Source organism: Toxorhynchites rutilus, chromosome 2, assembly GCF_029784135.1.
Source record: "Toxorhynchites rutilus septentrionalis strain SRP chromosome 2, ASM2978413v1, whole genome shotgun sequence".
Taxonomy (NCBI): domain Eukaryota; kingdom Metazoa; phylum Arthropoda; class Insecta; order Diptera; family Culicidae; genus Toxorhynchites; species Toxorhynchites rutilus.
In genome coordinates this window covers 141,856,986-141,869,556 of record NC_073745.1, presented here as the reverse complement: position 1 = coordinate 141,869,556, position 12,571 = coordinate 141,856,986, and the positions used below count along the sequence as shown (strand labels likewise).

The window sequence follows — 12,571 nt, the reverse complement described above, 5'->3', positions numbered from 1 at the left end:
TATATTCAATTGATGTCTAACCCCTGAACAACATCTGTAAGAAACAAAAACTCGAAACGACCGAAGTACGACTTCGTATTGTTTTGACTGCTTTGTTACTTCGGACGCTTCTTTCCTTCGACGCCCGAAACGTAAGATTATGTTCTTCTTTCCTTCGACGCCCGAAACGTCCGAAGTAACAACCGGGCGCTTAAAATCCGAATCTGTACATTGGATATTTTTTGTATCGGCGATAAAAAGATGAAGAAGATAGATACGTGAACGATTGTTTTTGTAATACATTCAATGATTGAAAACTAATAGCGTGCATCCATTAACTCGATTTATGTAAACAAAAACAAAATTACATAGGACCTTTTCAAAAGTTACGCGAAAAATCGTTCTCATTGCGGACGCTGAAAAAATGTATCGCCAAGTTCTACACTTCCCCGAAGACTATGCGTACCTGTGCATATTCTGGCGATTTTCTCGGGACGAACCACTTCAAACATACATTCTCCGAACCGTCACGTATGGGACAGCATCGGCTCCTTATCTGGCTACTCGGGTCTTGAAGCAGTTAGCAAGCGACGAAGCGAGAAATTTCCCAGTAGCAGCGAAGGTAGTTGAAAGGGATTTTTACGTGGACGATTTATTTTCGGGAGCTGCTACCGTGACAGAGACAATCAAGCTACGGGAACAAATCAAAGGCATGCTTTCCAGTGGAGGCTTCCAGCTGAGAAAGTGGGCATCTAATTTTGAGGCCGTTCTTGAGGGTATTCCGCCTGAGAACCGCGCTCTTCAACACTCAATCGATCTCGATCGTGACCAAATAATCAAAACGGTTTGCACTGGGAACCAGCATCCGATCGTTTTAAGTATAAAATTGAGCTTCTTCTGTCATCAAACGTCGTGCTCACGAAGCGTCAAACGCTGTCGTATATCGCTCAGCTCTTCGATCCATTGGGACTCGTCGGTCCAGTCGTCGTCGGCCAAAGCGTTCATGAAAACACTCTGGACGCTTCGGGACGAGAGCGGAACGATTTGGGAATGGGATCGAGAGCTTCCATCCAGTCTACGGGATCAATGGATCAACTACCACTCAAATCTACCTGCGTTGAATGAATTGAGTATCGATCGTTATGTTCTTCTCCCAAACTCGGTCGAGATTGAGCTGCATCTGTTCTCGAATGCTTCGGACATCGGATACGGTGCGTGTGCCTACTTGAGGTCCGTCAGTAACAGTGGACAAATCAAAATCACACTTCTGACGTCAAAGTTCAGAATTGCTCCTCTGAAGAAACAGAACACACCTAGACTCGAACTGTGTGGCGCTCTACTCTCTGCTGAGTTGTACCAGCGAATCGCCGCTTCTCTTCAGATTACGTTTTCTACTGTTTTCTGGACTGACTCCACGACAGTCATCAATTGGCTCAAAGCAACTCCGTCTACTAGGACAACGATTGTCGCAAACAGGGTGTCTAAGATTCATCATGCGACGCAGCACTGTTCTTGGAACCATATAGCCGGACTGGAGAACCCAGCTGACGTCATCTCTCGTGGTTGCATGGCTTCAGATCTAATCTTCAACAAACTCTAGTGGAAGGGTCCAGGATGGCTGCAGCAGGAAAAAGAGCACTGGCCTGTTAACGGACAACACTGCGGACCTACCGATCAAAGCAATGCGGAACGACGGAAGACTGCTGCAATTTCCACTACTGCCACTACCACACTCTCGTTCATCGACGAATATACAGCAAAATTCTCTAGCTACTCAAAGATGATACGAATCACTGCCTATTGGTGTCGCTTTTTTTCTTTTCTGCGAATACCAACGAAAATTCGCAAATTTACCTTCCTCACGACCGATGAACTCAAGACTGCCGAACACGCGCTCATCCGATTACTACATCAACAATGCTTCTCCGACGAATGGAAACGGTTGGAAAATGGACAGCCAGTTCTGAAAAGCCCTCGACTAAAATGGTTTCACCCAATGCTCTCAACCAATGACAGAATCATCCGGATCGGCAGTCGCTTGGGACAGTCGACACGACATGAAGACTTCAAGCACCCAATCCTGCTGTCATGCTCTCATTATCTGTCAACACTGCTACTATTGTCATATCACCAGAATCTTCTGCATGCTGCCGCGCAGCTGATGATCAACACAATTCGTATTCGTTACTGGCTCTTGGGCGGAAGAGGGGCGGCTAAGCAGATCGTACACAAATGCGTCATCTGGGTACGCGCTCGACCGAAGCTCATCGAGCAGTTTATGTCCGAGCTCCCGGCTGCTCGTGTAACTGCGTCTCGACCTTTCTCAAAAGTTGGCATAGACTTTTGGGGACCAATCTACATTCAACCACGGCATAGACGCGATGCACCCATCAAAACATACGGTGCCGCATTCGTCTGTTTAGATCGTTGCAAACTTGACTACCGCAAAATTTCTACAAGCCTTCCGACGATTTGTATCCCGGCGTGGTATATGCTCTGACGTCTACACAGACAACGGGAAGAATTTTGTGGGCGCAGCCGGCGAGCAAAAACACCTTTTGCAAAGCTCAGAGCACAAAGGCCATGTAGCTCGAGAGTGCACGGAAAACGGCATCCGTTGGCACTTTAACCCTCCCAAAGGCTCTCATTTTGGCGGACTGTGGGAGGCGGCAATAAAATCGGCGCAGAAGCATTTCACTCGGGTACTAGGCCCTCGAGTACTGGCGTACGACGACATGGAGACTCTCCTAGCGCAGATAGAATGCTGCTTAAACTCCCGTCCGCTTACTCCTCTAAGCGACGACCCATCCGATCTTGCTCCACTTACCCCGGGGCATTTCCTTGTGGGTTCGGAATTAAAGGCAGTTCCAGATGTCAATCTCGACTCAGTCCAGTACAATCGGTTGACTCAATGGCAGCAGACACAGAAAATGTTCCAGGAAATATGGAATCGATGGCACCTGGAATATTTGGCTACTTTGCAGCCCAGAGCCAAGTGGTGCAACCCACCGGTACACATCGAAAAGAATCGGCTTGTCATCATAAAAGAGGAGAATATTTCACCGATGCGATGGCCAACCGGCCGAATTCATGAATTGCACCCGGGCAAGGACGGCGTTGTACGGGTTGTGACGCTACAAACAGCTCGCGGGTTCATCATTCGTCCAATTGCGAAGCTGTGTCTTCTTCCTGTCTTCTCATCCAACGGAGAAAACGTAAACGACGGCGAAACTGTCAACAACGATAAGCTGACAAAGTTACCAGAGAAATTTAAATTACAAGGCCCAATATCCTTGGGTCCAAGGTAAGACCCTGTCCAATGCGTTACCAGTTTCCTCCGGATCTACCGGGTCTTAATTTTTTTTACATGTAATCTTCAATCATCTAACCGAGGCGGACATCGACGGCGGAATCTACGAACATCCCATGAGCAACAGCGACAGAACCAAGCCCTGTAAAGCAGCGTCGTACTACAGCAGCAACGTCCAGAAATGGTTATTTCTGGGGGAGGCAGGATGTTTCCATATATAATGCAAATAGACCACAATGCCACTCATCGGTCAAAACAACTCGTCATCGACGTCGCGACGTCTATGAATGTGACATCCCACACACATAAGAAGGCCTGCGTTCATCCCGAATGCGAGTGGTCAACGGCTGCGCTGGTATACCGACTCGATCGAGAGAGGGAGATAAATTTCACGAACGTGAAGCTACGAGCATGATCGAGGTCGATCGTACTGGATGCTGGACTGGACATCGCTTGGACTTTGATCCACCGACAGTACATTCTCTACACGTCGCCGGGATCGGTCCGTCGTCGAGACGGTTCCATTTATTAACAATTAATCCACTCTTTATTAACAATTAATTCCGTTATAAATTAAACAATTATTTGCTATAATTAAATAGTGTTTTAAAATAACAGTTTTTATTTTGCACTAAACATAAGTTGATTCCTTGCCTAGATTCCACGGCCTTATAAAGTGATCCGATAAAATCAAAACATTTAACGCATTTAGCACAATTTCATTTTTTGATAAGGAAATTTTGATGTTAATTATGTCTATTACAATCATGGCTAATAATGCAAATTAAGTGGGAATAATATTTTTCAAAAACAGACAGCAAAATTATCCGCTTCGACAATACACCCAACCAGGGACCGTCAGATTCTATAACATTTTTGTGGCTGCAAGAACAGATATTGTCATAATTAAGTCTACGGACAATGTCAATAATATGAGACCAATCAATTTGAGCATCTTTTTTCACACTATGCATACAAGACAAATGTGTGATTGCATCTATGAAATCATCGTAGTCGCACAAAAGGAGTGATAAATGCTCAATAATGCTCACATCTGTTGGAATTGGTGCTTTCAAACCATCTGGCATTTAGCTGAGAAGAACATGGACAGGTATAAATTGATGTTGATTTACACAAAAGTAACTACTCTTTCGTTCAATGCAGCAGTTCCTGTCGTTACATTTCACTACTTGCAAAAGGTCTTGGGATGTCCTTACATGACGAGCAAATCACTCGGCTTAATATCGTACTAATTCCGCTTCGTCGATTTGGTAGTTTGCGGACTTAATATATTCTGCTTTGACGGGATATCCATCGATCGCTAGGTTATTCCACAAACACCTAACGATTCCCCTGCATACTAAAAATGTTTTGTTTCCAGTTTAAGACCCTTGTTTTGAGTTTTTCATCCAAGTGAGATTCCTTAAGATCACGAAGAAGTATTTAACCTACCAGGAAAGAGGGACAATCCGACTTTCAACTCAGTTGAATGCAATGTGTGCTGAAGAGTTTGTAGCAACTAATATTGCATCGAGATTCAATTGATTAAAATGATAGATCGAGAATATCTATGACCTTTTTAAAACGACGGCTCTCGTCTGGTCTTCCATCCACATCAATTTTGCCTACTGGCTTGATTATTCTTTGGTACCGAATAATGTCGAATTCAGACAGCTCGCACACACTTTGAAATTTGAGCACATGAGAAAATGTGTTCGAAGAACAGTGCCTTCCTGCAACGTATATTAGAAGACTGCATAGAACTACTTCCGCATGATCGAGGTGCCCTAGGTTTATTTTGCATCCTGCGATAACAGACGGAATAAGCTTGTTTTCCAGCCATGACAAAATGATGATTCGGTAGATGAACGCGATATTCGAGATGCATTATAGCAGTATTCTAGTCTAGAAATTCGAAAAAAAATCATTTTTTTTCATCACATTTTCTGATGTTTAGGCATTCAGGAATATACACTAGAAATAACGTTTTTAAAAATCCCATTATTTACCGAGTTACAGCCATTTAAGTGATGCGTTTCTAACCTGGTACGGCCATAACAATTAACTTCAAACGCGTTTTTCTCGAAACTAGTTTTTTCAAATTGGCGTACACGATATCTCAAGTTCTACTGAACCGATTTATGCCATATTTATATGAACACAATCTGTGCGCATCTCTCTGTCGCATGAACCAATAAGAAATATTATTTTTCAAATTTTACTTTTTAAAAAAATCGGGAAACAGGAGAAAAAAACGTTAAAAACGGCATTTTTTTCTTCAAGCGGCCGTCATTTTGTCAAAAAACATGTTTTTTACTTGTCCGTGGTTCATGCGATAGCGGCATCTTTATTGATTCTGCATCTGTTCGATTTTTAAGTTTCAGATTTTTTTTTCCATTCAGTTTTTGAGTTAATGTTAAAAGATAGATAAACAAATAATGATATAAAAGATAGTAAAAATATTCTTTGTTTGTTTTTTTTTCGAGCTCGAAAGAACGTCCGAAATTCGTGCCTCTACACTAGAATACCCCTTAAGCGCTGCCTGCTTACTGTCCATTACAACACTTGCTTTATCATCTTGGCTCAGGAAACACACCTATTTCGGTCTCAGAATGGATGTTAGGGGCGCGTGAATTTATCCAGGAATAAATATAGAATTTTGTTACGTAACGATCACTAAGTAAAGAAAAATCGACCCCACCCCCCGCTACTCACGTTACGTTATTTGCGCACGACGCCTTACGAGAGTCAAATGTATACGTCCCAGCGCATGATTAATGCATTTGCTGTATTAAAGTGCATCATCTCTTCGATCGGCATTTGCGAATGATTTTTTCTCTTACAAATTATATTTTTATCTCCAATTATTACCGTATGATGAATGACCCATTGAAAGTGTATGGATTGATGCAATTATTGGGTTGTTCACGCCCCAAGATACTAATGAGTGATGATTAATTATGGCAAATAGTGCACATTCATTTTTCAAAATTGAGTTCTATTAGGACCTCGGAGGTGATGTGAACAGGCTCATTACTATCGCATCTACTGCAGTTTTGACATATCGCGACAACATACATAATAATTTGCGTAGAAAACAATTTGTTCTGCTTTGTAAACAATGGAACGTGATAAAACACTTTTCTAATATCTGCTCAAGCTTTGCTTTGATTCGACAGGATTGTAGCAGAAGTCTATCGATTAATCGAAGAGGTGATCAAAAAGGATCCGAAAATGTGGTACCCATGAACAGTCTGAATGTGTCACTTACAACATCACGCTTTCCTGGCTCACCAGAAAATTTTCTTCGCCATATTTTGACTGGGGGTTCTTCGTAGCCTAATGGTTGCGTGTCCGCTACTAAGCGAACGATCATGAGCTCACAACTAAGGGCCCTCGTCTGACCATCTTTGTGTGTATAGAAATAGATACACGAATAAATTCGGCTCTGTTACAAATGAATTGTTACATGAGCATAATAAAAAAATAAACAGATGGGATGAAAAAAATAATAGGAGTACCGGTAAGTTTCTTGGTTTTTTTCAAAAATTAATGCTTTTTTCTACAAAAATGGTTACAAATTTAATATTCAAAGTATTGCCCATCGCTAGTCACAATTTTTTCCCATCTTTCTGGCAATTCACGAATCCATTTGCGGAAATAATCGGCCGGTTTGTCGGTTAACCACGAATCGATCCAGTTTTTGACTTCATCAACATTGGAGAAGTGCTGGTCAACCAGGCCATGTTGCATCTATCGAAATGAGTTGTAATCGGACGGAGCAATGTCTGGAGAATACGGCGGGTGGGATAGGACCTCTCATTTCAGCATTGTCCTGCTGCAAAATAACTTTATCGTGTCTTTGCTCGTATTGTGGCCGTTTTTCCTTCAGTGCACGGCTCAAACGCATCAATTGTCGTCGGTAGATATCCCCCGTAATGGTTTCATTCGGTTTTAGTAACTCATAGTACACCACACCCAGCTGGTCCCACCAAATAGACAGCATTACCTTCTAGGATTGTCGTAATGGACCCACTTTTCATCGCCAGTAACGATTCGATGTAAAAACCCTTTCTTTTATGCCGTTGGAGCACGTGAAAAAACGGCGTTCGACGTTTCGTGGCTTCAATTCATACGGCACCCAATGTCCTATCTTGCGGATCATTCCCATTACTTTTAAACGTTCGGATATGGTTTGCTGAGCTACTCCAAGTGTATTTGCAAGTTCTTGCTGCGTTTATGATGGATCTTCATCGAGTAAAGCCTTCAATTCTTCATCTTCAAACTTGTTTGGCGGCCCGGAACATTCTTCGTCTTCCAAGTCAAAATTACTACTTTTAAAACGTGCAAACCACGTCTGACACGTTCACTCAGTTGGAGCATGGTCAGCATAAACTTCCATCAAAATGCGATGACTTTCCGCACCTTTTCATATTGAAGTAACACTCCCCGCAAAACCCTCTCGTTGGTACGAAATTCGACATATTCGAAGTGGAAAAAAAACTATGTTGTTTACGTTTCAACTTTTTGACATATACTGAAAAGATGCGCAATGACAGCGACGCGCAGACTTTCCAACGAATATCTGGATTTTTTTTATTATCCCTTTTGTTTTTATTTTAGGCTCATTAGCATTTTAGCTGTAACAGAGCCGAATTTAAATCGTGTACATGTCACATGATAAACTATCTATAATTAGCACATTACACAGTTGCCATTTTTCGGCGTTTTGAGCATTCCCTTCTATACCATTGCATATGATATACATTTACACAGTAGCCCATTAAGGCGTAAGAGTTTTCCTTCTGACCGTGGATCGATCTCCATCGCTGATGATTGTTGCGTGGACGTAGTTATTCTGTAACAACACAAAGATGGTCAATGAGGGCCCTGAGTTTTGAACTCACGGTCGATCGCTTACTAAGCCAACGCGCAACCAATGTGGCTACGGAGATCCCCATCTGAAAATTTGATTCACTTGAAAAAATAATCAAGTTACCCCATCTGTTGTAAAACCGAAGAAACTTACCAGTGCAAGTAATATTTTTACTGGCAATGAGAAGAGGATCTACTACCACAATCATAGAAAATATCTACGTAGAACCAGCACATTCAACAACGTCGAAACCGAAACGAAACATCTACAACAAAGAGATACTGTACTATTTTTTTTTATCTTCGCTTGTTTTACGTCGGCATATTTCCGCCACTGATGTGCCAATCACCGACATCAGGGAGGCGACTCCACCTGTTCCTACCTATCAGACTCAACAACTCATGAGCCGGGCCAACTTCTTTTACTTCCCTTCCGAAGGAAGACGTAACCAGAGATTTTTCGCCTCAGAAAATCCTGGGATACTGTACTAAGAGCTACTGAAATCAAACTTCACTGTTACTGCACATGTCAACAAATGGCAGTTAAGCGGGAACTCTACTCGAAAAAAACGTATCTTCGTATTTTTTCCGGATCTTCAAATTAAAGTTGGGTGTTGGAAAATTTTGGTAATTGGTTAAGGTATATTTGAAGATGTATTTTTTTATTTTTTGAATGCCAATATAATGATTATTATGTCGTTGGCAGTTGGCGCGTGGACAATAGTTTCTTCCTGGTAGTACATTTTTTCCTCGGAATCCAATGGACCGATCTGGTAGAAATTTATTAGCATGTGGAAAAGATATTTTTCAAATCGTTGCGTAGCGGTTTTTGAAAATTCAAAGAATTGCCAAAATGTCGGTTATTTGAATAAAAAACTATCTGTTTTTTTCAACAAAAAACGCTATTCAATAAATCATAAGAAATTGAAAAAATGAGATATAAGAAAAAGGCCATTGTCATCAAACCTAATTCAAGTGTGTGTAACGCAAGTACATTGAGTGAATGGCTATTTTGAAGCACTATAGATAACCCTGTAAAGTTGGTTTTTACTTGTTTACAAAAATCACCCAATAAGTAGCTTGTCCGAGTATGACATATAACTGATCCAGAGCCAATCCCTCTATGGTATGTCTCGACTCAGATTAGTGATGCAAGTGTTCCTGATTTCCCAGAATGAGCACTCATGATTGCTTTTTTTGTTGAAACAATGCTGATTAATATACGGTTTTATAAATAAAATATAGAATCAAAGTAATGGGATTTACTGTTACTCTTGCTAATCAGATTGAAAGTAGAATTAATTTGATCATAATTTATAAAAATTAATAAAAATGTGACAGTAATATACATAAAAAAACATTAATCTATACGCCTCCTACTGCTTTGTTTTTCTCCGTTGACAAACCATAATCAAATTTGAATTCATAGATTTCTTTATGATTGATCAAAAAGATATTCTAGATCATTGACAGAACACATTGTCGTTTTTCTTTTCCACTTCTACGGCTCATAGGTATATTAATATGATTCATCATATTTCTTAGCATCAACAAAACAGCTTTTAATCACAATTTAATTTCAATAAAACTAATATGAAAAAACTAAGCTCAAAAATTACAGTGATCCTGATTTCTATCATTCATGCTTCCTGACATTCGGAAGTGATACTTGGCAACGCTGGGCGGAGCTGTCAAACAGCACTTAAAAACAAAAACAGTAAGTTCATGTGACCAGCTGAGGCTTATTGGAACTGAGTAATACAAAGATGCACTCACAATACCAGCGTGACGCATCATGTAGCTCCGCACCGCTGTGTGTGACATGTCCCATCCACATTACACTATCGAGCTACCGCTGTAAAATTTCTCGTGATTGCCGTGCGAACAAATGGTGACATGGTTCTTAAGGTCATACTATCTTCAGTGTTATCAGTGGTAACAGTGAACTGACACAGGACACAAGCGAATAATTGATAACAAAGCCACTTGAGGCTACTGTTTTGACAACCGTTATTTGTTCGAGAGCCTCGACTTATTCGAGAGCCATGGTTAATCTAAGAGAAACGGTCTATTGGTCAGCCGTGGCTTATTTGAGAATCGGGTTTGTTAGACACTCGACTCATTTGAGAACTATATGTTTTTTGGGAGCCGCGATTTATTTGAGAACAAGATTTATTTAAGAGCTGTATTGTGTTGTTGGGAGCTGTATTGTGTTGTTGGGAGCCGTATTTTATTTGGATTTGATTTATTCGAGAATTGTGGTTTCTTTGAGATATGCGACTGATTCAAGAATTGTGGCTTATTTTAGAGCCGCGACTCGTTTGAGTTTCGTGGTTTTTTCGAGAGTCATGATAGTCGCGGCTTATCTGTTAAGATCCGTAAATTCTCTCTGATGAACTGTGTAAAATAAGAGGCCCATAAGCGTTCACCTTTCTCTGCTTCGGATTAGTTTCTTGAGTCTGAATATTTGCAAGAAACAAAAAATCCAGTATTTAAAAAAGTTTCCATTCTAGAAAAATACAGTGGAAATGTTTGTATTTTTTTTAATGTTCTTCGAATAACACGGGTTCTTGCGGTCTTGTCTTCTTCAACTGTATATCGAATCGAAGCCCAACTTACAAGACACATTTTCTCAATATGAGCAAAACTACTAGTTGCATTCAGCGCTTTCTACACATTCTTTCTTCTTCTTCTTCTTTCTTGGATGGCACTAACGTTCCCACTGGAACTTTGGCCTTCTCAACGTAGGTATTACTTGCGTCATTTTTATTAGTAATTAGTTGAGATTTCTATGCCGGATAAAACGCCTTGAATGTATTCTGGAATGGCAAGTTCTAGAACACGTGTGACCACAGTGCAAGCCGGAAGAAATTTCTTTGACGAAAAATCTCCCGGCCAGAACGGGAATCGAATTCGAACCCCCAGCATGATAATGTGGGACGCTAACTACTCGACCACGGGAGCACAACTACACTACACAGCGGGAGCACAACTACACAACGCTTTCTACACATTCAGAACATGAATTAGCTTTGTGTCATTGTAAACAAAAAATGCTTCAATTTATATTCTAGTGTGTAGGTAGTCACCATACACTGCATGATTTTCATATGTATGTGTGCAAACGCTGAGCGTAAACGAATGTTTTTGTATTTTTCAAGTGTCAAGTTTCTATAAGACCAGTTACATTTGCCGTTGTTTTAGTTGTTTTGATCAATAAATCTGGAAAATGCCGAAGGGAAAAGTGCTCACGGAGAGAGAAGAAAGACAACTCGATGCATTTCACCAAGAAAATTTTGGTATCAGAGAAATTACTCGTCGGATTGGATGATCTCATCAAGTAGTGCTCAATTATTTGGCGAATCCTCAAGGATACGGTAAGAAGAAAAAAGCTCCACGTAAATCGAAGCTCTCTGACCAGGATAAGTGGGAAATAGCTAGAACAGCTTCGAATACTTCAAAATCGCTTATGCAAATAAAGCAATATTTCATTTTAAATGTTATTTGGGTGACATTTCGTCAAACTTCGGTAAAAAATCCTAGCATAAAGAGGGCTTAAAAGGTTAAAACTCCTCATCTTACACCATCTCACATCGGAAGAGGTCTGAGTTTTGCCAAAGCTCATATGAACCGACAGTGGGACATGGTATGTTGTGACAAAAAATTGTGTCAAAAATAATACATTTTGCTATATACCATAACGAAAAGTCCTTCAATGTATAGGTATGTAATGTATGTCTTCACTGACGAAAAAACAAGTTCAATTTGGATGGTCCTGATGGTTTCAACGAGTACTAACGTGATTTACGGAAGAAGGAACAGTATTTTTCAACATGGAATTTTGGTGGAGGCTCGTGCATGGTTTGGGCGGGCAAAACCAGCAAAACAATGCTACTATTCATACCAACAAGGAAACTAAGCAATGGATTAAGCACCAAAAACTTCTTTTTTTGGACTGACCGGCTCGCTCCCAGACTTGAATCCTGTTGAAAATCTTGGGGATGGGGAATCCTTGTGCGCAGAATCTACACTGCGGGAAAGCGGTACACCACGATTAAAGAGTTCAAGGTCGCAATTTCGGAAACATGGAAAAATATCGAGAGATCCGTTAAGCAGAATTTGGTAAATAGTATTCCAATAAGAATTTTCTAGGTTACTAGTCGAAATGGTAAGGTTGTAAATTATTGACATGTAAATCAGCCGATCGTTTTGAATTTTTCATTGATAATACAGGGTTTTCCAACTTTAAATCCCGAAAGTAAATTGAAATAAAACACACTTAGAATTCGAATTTCGATGAAACTTTTATTTCAAATTAAAGTATGGTTTATGCCATTATGTGTGAAATACAACATCATTCAAATGTCCACCTAGGGCTTCCTCGCACACCTTGATCCGGAACAGGTA

General features: G+C 40.6%; 2 protein-coding genes across 2 annotated transcripts in view; one reads left to right on the top strand and one right to left on the bottom strand.

Moving 5' to 3' along the window:
- Positions 1–12,571, bottom strand: part of LOC129771792 (patched domain-containing protein 3) — a 227,333-nt gene that overhangs the window by 196,042 nt on the left and 18,720 nt on the right. The window lies entirely within an intron of this gene.
- The window catches only part of LOC129766187 (uncharacterized), a 45,051-nt gene continuing 32,883 nt past the window's right edge, over positions 404–12,571 (top strand). The window contains exons 1-3 of the mRNA XM_055766690.1: positions 404–1,528; positions 1,580–2,281; positions 2,403–3,283. Coding sequence (XP_055622665.1) covers positions 404–1,528; positions 1,580–2,281; positions 2,403–3,283 — 2,708 coding nt within the window. The remainder of the gene's footprint in view (positions 1,529–1,579; positions 2,282–2,402; positions 3,284–12,571) is intronic.